Source organism: Pelodiscus sinensis, chromosome 30 (genome assembly GCF_052426305.1).
Source record: "Pelodiscus sinensis isolate ZL-2025 chromosome 30, ASM5242630v1, whole genome shotgun sequence".
Classification (NCBI taxonomy): domain Eukaryota; kingdom Metazoa; phylum Chordata; order Testudines; family Trionychidae; genus Pelodiscus; species Pelodiscus sinensis.
The window spans coordinates 1,616,539-1,628,728 of record NC_143081.1 but is presented as its reverse complement, the minus strand read 5'-3'; the positions used below and the strand labels follow the sequence as shown (position 1 = coordinate 1,628,728).

General features: G+C 67.3%; 1 protein-coding gene across 1 annotated transcript; it reads right to left on the bottom strand.

Moving 5' to 3' along the window:
* Positions 1 to 540: 540 nt before the first annotated feature.
* Positions 541 to 10,102, bottom strand: IRF9 (interferon regulatory factor 9). The gene is made up of 9 exons (XM_089774316.1): positions 10,004 to 10,102; positions 8,422 to 8,605; positions 7,750 to 7,936; positions 6,387 to 6,514; positions 6,148 to 6,247; positions 4,950 to 5,021; positions 4,059 to 4,415; positions 2,429 to 2,544; positions 541 to 1,961 (listed from the first exon to the last, which is right to left on the bottom strand). The coding sequence occupies exons 2-9, from the start codon at positions 8,602 to 8,604 to the stop codon at positions 1,857 to 1,859; spliced, it is 1,248 nt and encodes a 415-aa protein (XP_089630442.1). The 5' UTR covers position 8,605; positions 10,004 to 10,102; the 3' UTR covers positions 541 to 1,856.
* Positions 10,103 to 12,190: the final 2,088 nt, after the last annotated feature.

Sequence of the window (12,190 nt, the reverse complement as noted above, 5' to 3'; positions counted from 1 at the left end):
GTCTGGAGTCGAGTCACCTAGGCGATTTAAGTGGGACTCGAGTTCAAGTCGTGGGACTCGAGTCAACAACTCTGTCTGATAGTAATGAATAAATACTAATGACTAAATATATAACCCATTAATATATAATATATAACCCATTATATATAATATATTAGCCTGTAATATCACTGATAATTAAAAAGAACTATACAGTTAATATTTATTAATCACTAGTAATTTTATACTTAAAATTGGTTGGCTACATCTACACTAGATTAATATGCATGAACACCTAATATGGCTGATAATTAATATTGACTAATATTAATATAAGCCATGCTACAGTAATACACATTAACAACTGATATTGCTGCTAATTAATAATTCCTAAGGAAAGCTAATGATCACACATAAAATTAAACAACCTGTATTAGCTACTGATTGTAACCGCTAATAAATGTTAATAAGTAATGTGCCCAGTGAACAAAGTAATACATCACAGTAATGTATAATAATAAGGGTCCTAACTAATATATTAACCAGACAGTTTCTAGAGACTAGGGTAAATAAAACTTTATTTAAAAACACAGTTTATACAGTTTCTTGCAGTTTGGGATAAAGTGCAACGGGGACCTGCATGTAAGGTCCTAGCTATGGCTGCAAGGCGGGTGGGGACTGACAGCGTCTTCCTGGAGGTTGGCCTTTGGCATATAAAAGTTTCTACAAACTGGAGAAGCTGGTGTACAACTAGGACATCTTCGCCCTACTACACTCACCACAGGAAGTTACAGCACTATCAGGGCAGAGACAGGATGTCCCGCCCCTATACAACTGGCAAGACAGGAAGTCTCGCCACTACACATTTTTAATGCCAGGAGCTCCCTCCCAAATAATGTGCAAAACAGGATATCCCACCCCCTAAGCAATGGTCAAACTAGGGACTCTCATTTTACCCAATCCAAATCCCTGGTGACCCCGACTGAACACAAGAGGCAAGACAGGAAGTCCCACCCTTACATAATGGACATAGAGTTGCCAGGTGTCCCGTTTTGAACCAGACAGTGCAGTGTTTGAGTTTTCTGTCCGGGAAACAAACTGAGAAAATAGAAATGTCCAGTATTTTCTAAATCAGATGGAATGTCGATTGTGATAGAATGTCAAGTGTGTCTGGTATTAAACCATCTGGCAACCCTAAATGGACATGACAGGAAGATCTGTCCCCCTGACTCCCCCAGCTTTCAATCAGGAAGGAATTACTTCCCTGAGACTGGACGGGTCAGGAAGAGGATGTCTAGACAACAGGCTTTTGTCGACAAAGAGCGTCTAGACGACATCCAGTTCTGTCGATAAAACAAGCCGCTTTGTCGACATGACAGGGTAGACGCAAAGGACAGTGTAGATGCAATAACGCCTTCTGTCGACAGAACTCTGTCGAGAAAAGGTGTTATTCCTCGTGGAATGAGGTTTACCGCTGTTGACAAAACTGCCGAGTTCTGCCGATGTTATGTCGACAAAACTTGGCGGTAGTGTAGATGCAGGTATAGTTTTGTCAACAGAAGTGAAATTTTGTCAACAAAACCCTGTAGTCTAGACACACCCGAAGTGTGTTCCTGCGTGATCTCCAATACCAGGAAGTTCCTCCCCCAGCCAGCAGGAAAAGAGAAAGTCCCACCTCAAGGAAACAGGTGAGATGGGATATCCGCCCCCAGCATGTTCAACAAGCCAGGACAGCCCTCCCCAGAAAACAGACAAAACAGGAAGCAGGTTGGGGGTGTGCCCTCTATGTCCAGGAAGTGCATAGGACAAAACAGGAAGTCCCACCCCCTTGCTGGTAGGTGGAAGAAGTGGGAGGGTTTGGAGCCGCGGGGGCGCCCTTAGGCTGGGCTTAAGAGGCCGGAAGGTGCCAGGGAGAGGAGGCAGACGGAGGCCATCTCCACCTCGGGCATGTCCATCAGCTTCCGGGCAAACACTTGCTCCATCTGTAGGGGGCAGGGAGAGCGTCAGGGCATGGCTACCGCCAGCGTCCCACAATGCACCACTCTCCTCCATGGGGGAGATGCACCATGACCCCTCGCCATCCCACAATGCACCAGCTGCTCCCCTAGCCCTGCCGCTGGTTTCTTCCGGCCCCACGGACAGGCCCCCTTGGGCTTCCCCGCCCCCAGCTGCCCCCCTATTGTCCAGCCCCATGGATAGGCCCCCTTGGACTTCCCCACCCCCAGCTGCCCCCCTATTGTCCAGCCCCATGGATAGGCCCCCTTGGACTTCCCCACCCCCAGCTGCCCCCCTATCGCCCAGCCCCACGGACAAGCGCCCCCCCCTGCCCTGGCTGCCCCCTATCATCCAGCCCCATGGACAAGCACCCTTGGACTCCTCTGCCCCCAGCTGCCCCCTATTTCCCAGCCCCACGGACAGGCCCCCTCGGGCTGCCCGCCCGGCTGCTCACCTGGATGGTGATGAGTTTGTCCGTGGGGCTGTCCTGCGGGCCCAGTTCCTCGCCCAGGCACAGGGTGACGTGGGGCTCGGGGCGGACGCCCAGGCCCTGCTGGTACAGCTGCAGTGCTGTGGGGAGAGCGCCGTGGGGCGGGGTGAGTGTGGGGCCACGTCGGGGACCTGCGGAGGCGGCTTGGGGGCGCTGAAGGGAGCTGGGGGTCCCAGCAAGGGGATGGAGGCCATGGTGGGATGCGGGGAGCACACTGGGGGCGGCAGTGGGGCTGTTGCCAGGGGGCCGAGAGTCCCACTGGGGGAGATGCAGGCATCAGACTGGGGCGTGGAGGGGACCCTGGGAGTCATTAGGGGGGATGTGGGCTCAGAGCTGGCCATGGGGGTCAGTGGGGGGTACAGAGGTGCTGGGGGGCTCAGAGCTGGCCATGGGGGTCAGTGGGGGGTACAGAGGTGCTGGGGGGCTCAGAGCTGGCCATAGGGGTCAGTGGGGGTATGGAGGTGCTGGGGGGCTCAGAGCTGGCCATGGGGGTCAGTGGGGGGTACAGAGGTGCTGGGGGGCTCAGAGCTGGCCATAGGGGTCAGTGGGGGTATGGAGGTGGTGGGGGGCTCAGAGCTGGCCATGGGGGTCAGTGGGGGTATGGAGGTGCTGGGGGGCTCAGAGCTGGCCTTGGGGCCAGTGGGAGGTCCGGGGGTGCCTGGAGCTGGCCTCGGGGGGGCCGGGGGAGCTTGGAGCTGGCTTCAGGGCCCAGTGGGGATCCGGGGGTGCTGGGGGAGGGGCTGGAAGCTGGCTTTGGGGGGCCAGTGGGGTCCGGGGTTGCCGGGAGAGGCCGCCCCCCCCCACTCACCCGGAAGGCCCCCCCCCGCTCACCCTGCCGGAAGGCCCCCCCCTCCCCATCCCCCCACTCACCCTGCCGGAAGCCCCCCCCCCCTCACCCTGCCGGACAGCCCCCCCCCCCCGCCCCCCGCTCACCCTGCCGGAAGCCCCCCCGCTCACCCTGCCAAAGGTCCCCCCCTCCCCGCCCCCCCCCGCTCACCCTGCTGGAAGCCCCCCCCCGCTCACCCTGCCGGAAGGCCGCCCCCCGCTCACCCTGCCGGAAGCCCCCCCCGCTCACCCTGCCAAAGGTCCCCCCCTCCCCGCCCCCCCCGCTCACCCTGCCGGAAGCCCCCCCCTGCTCACCCTGCCGGAAGCCCCCCCCCCGCTCACCCTGCCGGAAGCCCCCCCCCGCTCACCCTGCCAAAGGTCCCCCCTCCCCGCCCCCCCCCCGCTCACCCTGCCGGAAGCCCCCCCCCCGCTCACCCTGCCGGAAGCCCCCCCCGCTCACCCTGCCGGAAGCCCCCCCCCGCTCACCCTGCCGGAAGGCCGCCCCCCGCTCACCCTGCCGGAAGCCCCCCCCGCTCACCCTGCCGGAAGCCCCCCCCCGCTCACCCTGCCGGAAGCCCCCCCGCTCACCCTGCCAAAGGTCCCCCCCTCCCCGCCCCCCCCGCTCACCCTGCCGGAAGCCCCCCCCCCCCGCTCACCCTGCCGGAAGCCCCCCCCGCTCACCCTGCCGGAAGCCCCCCCCCCCACTCACCCTGCCGGAAGCCCCCCCCCCCCCCCCCACTCACCCTGCCGGAAGCCCCCCCCCGCTCACCCTGCCGGAAGGCCGCCCCGCTGAAGACCTGCACGGTGTCGTCCCTGTCCAGCTTGCGGGGGGCCGCCCCCAGGCCCCTCCAGAAGACCCGGCCCCGGCAGCGCCGACGCACGATGATGCCCTGGGCCGAGCTGGCCACCATCAGCCCCTTGGCCAGAGCCCCCAGCAGCTCCTGCGTGGCCTGGCGCTTGGGGGGGTCCCGCACCCCCTCGGCGGGGGGCAGCAGCACCCGCGCCATGAAGCCGGGGGCCGGGGGGGCGGCCGCGGGCGTCGGCACCACCAGGAAGTCGCCCTGGGGCAGCTGCTGCTGCCAGACCAGCTCCCCGCTGTACCACAGCGACAGCAGCACCCCGAAGTCTGGGGAGAGACGGGGGTCAGCGGAGAGGGGACGGGGCGTGGGGCCGGAGCAAGAGGGGCTGGGGGACATGGGGCAGGGAGGCTATGGGGCGGAGGGAGGGGCTGGGAGATATGGGGCAGGGAGGCTATGGGGCGGAGGAAGGAGGGTGGGTGATATGGGGTAGGGAGGCTATGGGGCGGAGGAAGGAGGGTGGGTGATATGGGGCAGGGAGGCTATGGGGCGGAGGAAGGAGGGTGGGAGATATGGGGTAGGGAGGCTATGGGGCGGAGGAAGGAGGGTGGGTGATATGGGGTAGGGAGGCTATGGGGCGGAGGAAGGAGGGTGGGTGATATGGGGTAGGGAGGCTATGGGGCGGAGGAAGGAGGGTGGGAGATATGGGGCAGGGAGGCTATGGGGCGGAGGAAGGAGGGTGGGAGATATGGGGCAGGGAGGCTATGGGGCGGAGGAAGGGGATGGGAGATATGGGGCAGGGAGGAGGTGGAGGATTACGATATTGGGGCCTTGGGCCGTGTGGGGCAGGGGTCTGCTCTCACCATCCGTGGGGGGCAGGAGGGGCGCTGGTGACTCTAGCGTGACGTTGATGATGATCTCGTTCAGATCCGGGGCTGGGGGAGAAACGGGGCCCAGGTCACAGACAGACACCCCCAAACCCATCCCAGCCCCCCAAGTCCCTGCTGACCCCCCCAGCCCGTCCCCCAACTCTCCCTGTCCTCCCTCCCAGCCCCCCAATTCACCACTGACTCCCTGCTCGGCCCCCCATCTCCCTGCTATCCCCCCGGCCCAGCCCCCCAAGTCCCTGCTAACCCCCCCGTCCTGGTCCCCCAATTCCCTGCTGACCGCCCAGCCCGGCCCCCCAACTCCCCGCTCTCCCCCTGGCCCAGCCCCTCAACTCCCCGCTGACCCCCTGGCCTGGCCCCCCAACTCCCCGCTGACCCCCCGGCCTGGCCCCCCAACTCCCCGCTCTCCCCCTGGCCCAGCCCCTCAACTCCCCGCTGACCCCCCGGCCCGGCTCCCCAACTCCCCGCTGACCCCCCGGCCCGGCCCCCCCACTCCCCGCTGATCCCCCGGCCCGGCTCCCCAACTCCCCGCTGACCCCCCGGCCCGGCCCCCCCACTCCCCGCTGACCCCCCGGCCCGGCTCCCCAACTCCCCGCTGACCCCCCGGCCCGGCCCCCCAACTCCCCGCTGACCCCCCGGCCCGGCTCCCCAACTCCCTGCTGATCCCCCGGCCCGGCTCCCCAACTCCCCGCTGACCCCCCGGCCCGGCCCCCCAACTCCCCGCTGACCCCCCGGCCCGGCTCCCCAACTCCCCGCTCTCCCCCTGGCCCGGCCCCCCAACTCCCCGCTGACCCCCCGGCCCGGCCCCCCAACTCCCCGCTGACCCCCCGGCCCGGCTCCCCAACTCCCCGCTCTCCCCCTGGCCCGGCCCCCCAACTCCCCACTGACCCCCCGGCCCGGCCCCCACAACTCCCCGCTGACCCCCCGGCCCGGCTCCCCAACTCCCCGCTCTCCCCCTGGCCCGGCCCCCCAACTCCCCGCTGACCCCCCGGCCCGGCCCCCCCCAACTCCCCGCTGACCCCCCGGCCCGGCTCCCCAACTCCCCGCTCTCCCCCTGGCCCGGCCCCCCAACTCCCCGCTGACCCCCCGGCCCGGCCCCCCAACTCCCCGCTGACCCCCCGGCCCGGCTCCCCAACTCCCCGCTGACCCCCCGGCCCAGCCCCCCAGCTCTTACATGGGACCCCGGCGTCTGAGCCGTGCTCACTGGTGTCGATGCCGGAGTCATCCGAGCTGCTGCAGACGCCGGCCACTGGGTCCGACCCCGACGTCACCTCCTGGGGGGCAGGAGAGCACAAGATGGGGGGCAGCCCTCTGGAGACACCCCCAGGTCCCCAGGCCAGGGCAGCCCCCCGCCCCTCCACAGTCACCCCATGTCCTGGAGACTCTGCCCAGTTCCCCAGCCCCCAGACTCACCATGCTGACCACCTCCAGAGTGAGGGGGGCCTGGGCAGCCCCCCCGCTGCTGCTCAGCTCGCCCCCCTGCGAGGAGTCGGGGTTCTCCCTCTGCGCCGGCCGGGGGCCCCTCCGGGCGGGCAGCTTAGCTGGGGGCAGGAGGGGGGGCTGTGAGATGGTGGGGGGCTGCCTAGACACGGGATCCCTGGGGGGGTGGCAGGAGGGACAGGGCACCGAGACGTGGGCTGCTTGGGAATCGGGGGGACGGGATGCGGGGTCCCTGGAGGGGGGATGAGGATGCGGGGTCCCTGGAGGGGGGATGAGGATGCGGGGTCCCTGGGGGAAGCGGGGGGAGCAAGGGGAGATGCGGGGACCCTGGCGATTGGGGGGACGGGGATGTGGGGTCCCTGGGGCTGGCGGGGGGCGCTACAGGGGTGACACAGGGTCCCGGGGGCATGGGCGGGGGATGGGAGGATTCCGGGGGAGCAGGGGGGCTCACCGGGGCGCTGTACGGCGGGGGGCACCAGGCGGTACACCTTGTAGGGGTCGGCGCGGGCGGGGGATGGGGAGTTCCAGGGGGATGAAAGGGGGCCCCGGGGGATCCCAGGGGGGGGGCTCACCGGGGCGCTGTTCGGCAGGGGGCACCAGGCGGTACACCTTGTAGGGGTCTGCGCGGGCGGGGGATGCGGGGTTCTGGGGGGACGACAGGGGGTCCCGGGGGGGACGGGGGATCCCAGGGGGGCGGGGGCTCACCGGGGCGCTGCTCGGCGGGGGGCACCAGGCGGTACACCTTGTAGGGGTCTGCGCGGGCGGGGGATGCAGGGTTCTGGGGGGACGGGGGGTCCCGGGGGGACGGGGGATCCGGGGGGGGGCTCACCGGGGCGCTGCTCGGCGGGGGGCACCAGGCGGTACACCTTGTAGGGGTTGGCGCGGGCGGGGGATGCGGGGTTCCGGGGGGACGGGGGGTCCCGGGGGACGGGGGGTCCCGGGGGGGCGGGGGATCCCGGGGGGGGGCTCACCGGGGCGCTGCTCGGCGGGGGGCACCAGGCGGTACACCTTGTAGGGGTCTGCGCGGGCGGGGGATGCGGGGTTCTGGGGGGACGGGGGGGACGGGGGATCCCGGGGGGGGCTCACCGGGGCGCTGCTCGGCGGGGGGCACCAGGCGGTACACCTTGTAGGGGTCTGCGCGGGCGGGGGATGCGGGGTCCCGGGGGGATGGGGGGTCCCGGGGGGGACGGGGGGTCCCGGGGGGGGCTCACCGGGGCGCTGCTCGGCGGGGGGCACCAGGCGGTACACCTTGTAGGGGTCTGCGCGGGCGGGGGATGCGGGGTCCCGGGGGGGACGGGGGGTCCCGGGGGGACGGGGGATCCCGGGGGGGGCTCACCGGGGCGCTGCTCGGCGGGGGGCACCAGGCGGTACACCTTGTAGGGGTCGGCGCTGTCGAGGTGCGAGCGCCCCGGCACCTCCTCGAACTCGGGGCTCTTGTTGAGGGCGCAGCGCAGCCGGGTCTTCCAGCCCGCCGGGTCCAGGCGCTCGCCTGGCCGGTACTTGCCCTTGTACTCCGCCCAGGCCTGGGGAGAGCGGGGTTAGCGCTCGCCTCCCTCGTGTCCTCAGCGTGTCCCCACGTGTCCTTAGTGTGTTCTACTTCCACATGTCCTTAGCGTGTCCCCATGTGTCCGTAGCATGTTCTTTTCATGTATCCTTAGCATGCACCCATCTTTTGTCCATAACCTGTCCTACTCACGTGTCCTTACCCTGACCTATTCACATGTGTTCTTAGCATGTTCCCCTCCCATGTCTTTTGCATGTTCCAGCCCATATCCCGTCTTCCACATCTGTGTGTCTTTAGCACCTCTCCACTCGTGTCCTTAGTGTGTTCTGCTTCCCTTAGCACAGCCCCACTTCGCATGTCCTTGGCATGACCCCACGTGTGACCATGGCGGGTGCATGCTGTGACTGTAGCATGTTAGCATGGGGGTGGGCTGGGGGCGTAGCAGGCGCCTAGCATGAGGCCAATGTCTCGGTGGCGTGTGCGTAGCGTGTGGGTGGCGTGTACCTTGAAGAAGGCGGCGTCCTCGTCGTGACGGAAGTCCTGCTTGCCGGCGTGTTTCCAGGGGATGCGGAACATGGTCTTGGCGGGGGGGTCGTCCCACACCAGCCCCGGGAAGCGCTGGCTCTCCACCTGCTCCACCGTCCATTGGCGCAGCTTCCGCGTGCAGCGGGCCCGGCCGGACGCCATCCTGGGGGCGGGACCAGGGCTCAGTGCCCCCGGCGGGGGGGGCTCGGCGGAGGCCCCCCTGCCGACCAGACCCGGTGCTGCCCCCCCTCGCGGCAATCACCCTCTCTGGGCCCCCAGCACCGCCAGGATCCGTCCCCTGCCTCAGTTTCCCCCCCTGGGGAAATTCCTCCAGCTCCCCATTTGCCCCTGTAAGGACCCCACCTCCCCCGCAGCCAGCCCCAAACACCTGCCCCCCAGTTCCTAGCCAGGCCAGGCCCCTTCACCCCCAGAGCTACTGCGCCGCCCCCCCCAGGCCTCCCATGTCACCCAATGGGTCTTTCAGCCCCACCCCATGTAGCCCCATCGCCTCCCGGACCAACCCTGTTCACCCTGATTCACCCCCTTCCTGTTCTACCTCTCGCCCCTTCACACCCCCATTCACACCCCTTCCTGCCCCCCACTGCACCCCTGTTCACCCTGATTCACCCCCTTCCTGTTCTAGCTCTCGCCCCTTCACACCCCCATTCACACCCCTTCCTGCCCCCCACTCATCCCTGTTCTTACCCTGATTCACCCCCTTCCTGTTCTACCTCTTGCCCCTTCACACCCCCATTCACACCCCTTCCTGCCCCCCACTGCACCCCTGTTCTCACCCTGATTCACCCCCTTCCTGTTCTACCTCTCGCCCCTTCACACCCCCATTCACACCCCTTCCTGCCCCCCACTCATCCCTGTTCTTACCCTGATTCACCCCCTTCCTGTTCTACCTCTCGCCCCTTCACACCCCCATTCACACCCCTTCCTGCCCCCCACTTATCCCTGTTCTTACCCTGATTCACCCCCTTCCTGTTCTACCTCTCGCCCCTTCACACCCCCATTCACACCCCTTCCTGCCCCCCACTCATCCCTGTTCTTACCCTGATTCACCCCCTTCCTGTTCTACCTCTCGCCCCTTCACACCCCCATTCACACCCCTTCCCCCATTCACACCCCTTCCTCCCCCCACTCATCCCTGTTCTCACCCTCCCGACCTCACCACCTGCTCTCGCCCTGCTTGCACCCCCCAATGTCACCCCGATGTGAACTGGTCTGACGCCCTTGTTGCACCCCCAGATCTCACCCCTATTCACCACCCCATCTCACCTCGATTCACCCCCGAATCTGACTCCAAATCGGCCCCCATCTCACCCCGAATCGCAGCTCAGTTCACTCCCCGACTCCCCCAACTCACTCCGACTCGCCCCGTCTCACCCCCCTCCGGGCCCCTATTCACCCCCCGTCTCACTCCGCATCACACCCCTAGGCAGACTCCTGACCCCCCCCCCCCCGATCTCACACCCCGGTTCACACCCCCCCCCCCCGTTCACACCCGCCCCGCCCCCTTGTCTCCGGCTGCGGGGGCAGGACCCCCCGGCCCCACCTGCTCTGTCCGGCGGCTCCGTCTGTCCTGCCCGGGTCTGTCCGAGAGTCCCCCCCCGCTGCTCCGCCCCCCGCCCCGCCCCTCCCCGTTTCTCCAGCGCTCGGCTCCGATTCCCAGAAATCACGTGTCTGGCCCGGCCCCGCCAGGGGGCGCCCGAGTCACCGCCCGGAGCGGGGGGCGGGGCCCGTGCGGGGCGGAGGAGCGTGCGGCGCTGGCAGACCGGGAGCGCGGGGCGCTCAGGGCGGGGGGCTGTATGGGGCTCAGGGCGGGGGATTCACATGGGGCTCAGGTCGGGGGGCTCTATGGGGCTCAGGGGCTGTATGGGGCTCAGGGCCGGGGGATTCACATGGGGCTCAGGGTGGGGGGCTCTATGGGGCTCAGGGCGGGGGGATTCACATGGGGCTCAGGGTGGGGGGCTGTATGGGGCTCAGGGCGGGGGGATTCACATGGGGCTCAGGGCCGGGGGCTGTATGGGGCTCAGGGCGGGGGGATTCACATGGGGCTCAGGGCGGGGGGCTCTATGGGGCTCAGGGCCGGGGGATTCACATGGGGCTCAGGGTGGGGGGCTCTATGGGGCTCAGGGCGGGGGGATTCACATGGGGCTCAGGGTGGGGGGCTGTATGGGGCTCAGGGCGGGGGGATTCACATGGGGCTCAGGGCCGGGGGCTGTATGGGGCTCAGGGCGGGGGGATTCACATGGGGCTCAGGGCGGGGGGCTGTATGGGGCTCAGGGCGGGGGGATTCACATGGGGCTCAGGGCCGGGGGCTGTATGGGGCTCAGGGCCGGGGGATTCACATGGGGCTCAGGGTGGGGGGCTCTATGGGGCTCAGGGCCGGGGGATTCACATGGGGCTCAGGGTGGGGGGCTGTATGGGGCTCAGGGTGGGGGGATTCACATGGGGCTCAGGGTGGGGGGATTCACATGGGGCTCAGGGCGGGGGGCTCTATGGGGCTCAGGGTGGGGGGCTGTATGGGGCTCAGGGCGGGGGATTCACATGGGGCTCAGGGTGGGGGGCTCTATGGGGCTCAGGGCGGGGGGATTCACATGGGGCTCAGGGCGGGGGGCTGTATGGGGCTCAGGGCCGGGGGATTCACATGGGGCTCAGGGTGGGGGATTCACATGGGGCTCAGGGCCGGGGGCTGTATGGGGCTCAGGGCCGGGGGATTCACATGGGGCTCAGGGTGGGGGGCTCTATGGGGCTCAGGGCCGGGGGATTCACATGGGGCTCAGGGCGGGGGATTCACATGGGGCTCAGGGCCGGGGGCTGTATGGGGCTCAGGGCCGGGGGATTCACATGGGGCTCAGGGTGGGGGGCTCTATGGGGCTCAGGGCCGGGGGATTCACATGGGGCTCAGGGTGGGGGGCTCTATGGGGCTCAGGGTGGGGGGATTCACATGGGGCTCAGGGTGGGGGGATTCACATGGGGCTCAGGGCGGGGGGCTCTATGGGGCTCAGGGTGGGGGGCTGTATGGGGCTCAGGGCGGGGGATTCACATGGGGCTCAGGGTGGGGGGCTCTATGGGGCTCAGGGCGGGGGATTCACATGGGGCTCAGGGCGGGGGGCTGTATGGGGCTCAGGGCCGGGGGATTCACATGGGGCTCAGGGTGGGGGGCTCTATGGGGCTCAGGGCCGGGGGCTCTATGGGGCTCAGGGTGGGGGGATTCACATGGGGCTCAGGGCGGGGGGCTGTATGGGGCTCAGGGCGGGGGGATTCACATGGGGCTCAGGGCGGGGGGCTGTATGGGGCTCAGGGCCGGGGGATTCACATGGGGCTCAGGGCGGGGGGCTGTATGGGGCTCAGGGCGGGGGGCTGTATGAGGCTCAGGATGGGGGGCTGTAGGGGGCTCAGTGCGGGGGTTGCGTGGGGCTCAGGGTGGGGGGCTCTATGGGGCTCAGGGCGGGGGGCTGTAGGGGGCTCAGGGCGGGGGATTCACATGGGGCTCAGGGCGGGGGACACGTGGGGCTCAGGTTGGGGGGCTGTATGGGGCTCAGGTTGTGGGGCTGTATGGAGCTCAGGGTGGGGAGCGCGTAGGGCTCAGGGTGGGGGACATGTGGGGCTCAGGGCGGGGGGCTGTATGGGGCTCAGGGCCGGGGGATTCACATGGGGCTCAGGGCGGGGGACACGTGGGGCTCAGGGCGGGGGGCTGTATGGGGCTCAGGGCGGGGCACACGTGGGGCTGAAGGCA

Coding starts and splice junctions, on each gene's coding strand:
- IRF9 (XM_089774316.1), bottom strand. CDS start 8,604: ATGGCGTCCGGCCGGGCCCGCTGCACGCGGAAGCTGCGCCAATGGACG. Junction 6,248..6,386: donor CTCTGGAGGTGGTCAGCATG/GTGAGTCTGGGG, acceptor CCTGCCCCCCAG/GAGGTGACGTCGGGGTCGGA. Junction 4,416..4,949: donor CCTCCTGCCCCCCACGGATG/GTGAGAGCAGAC, acceptor GTCTCTCCCCAG/ACTTCGGGGTGCTGCTGTCG.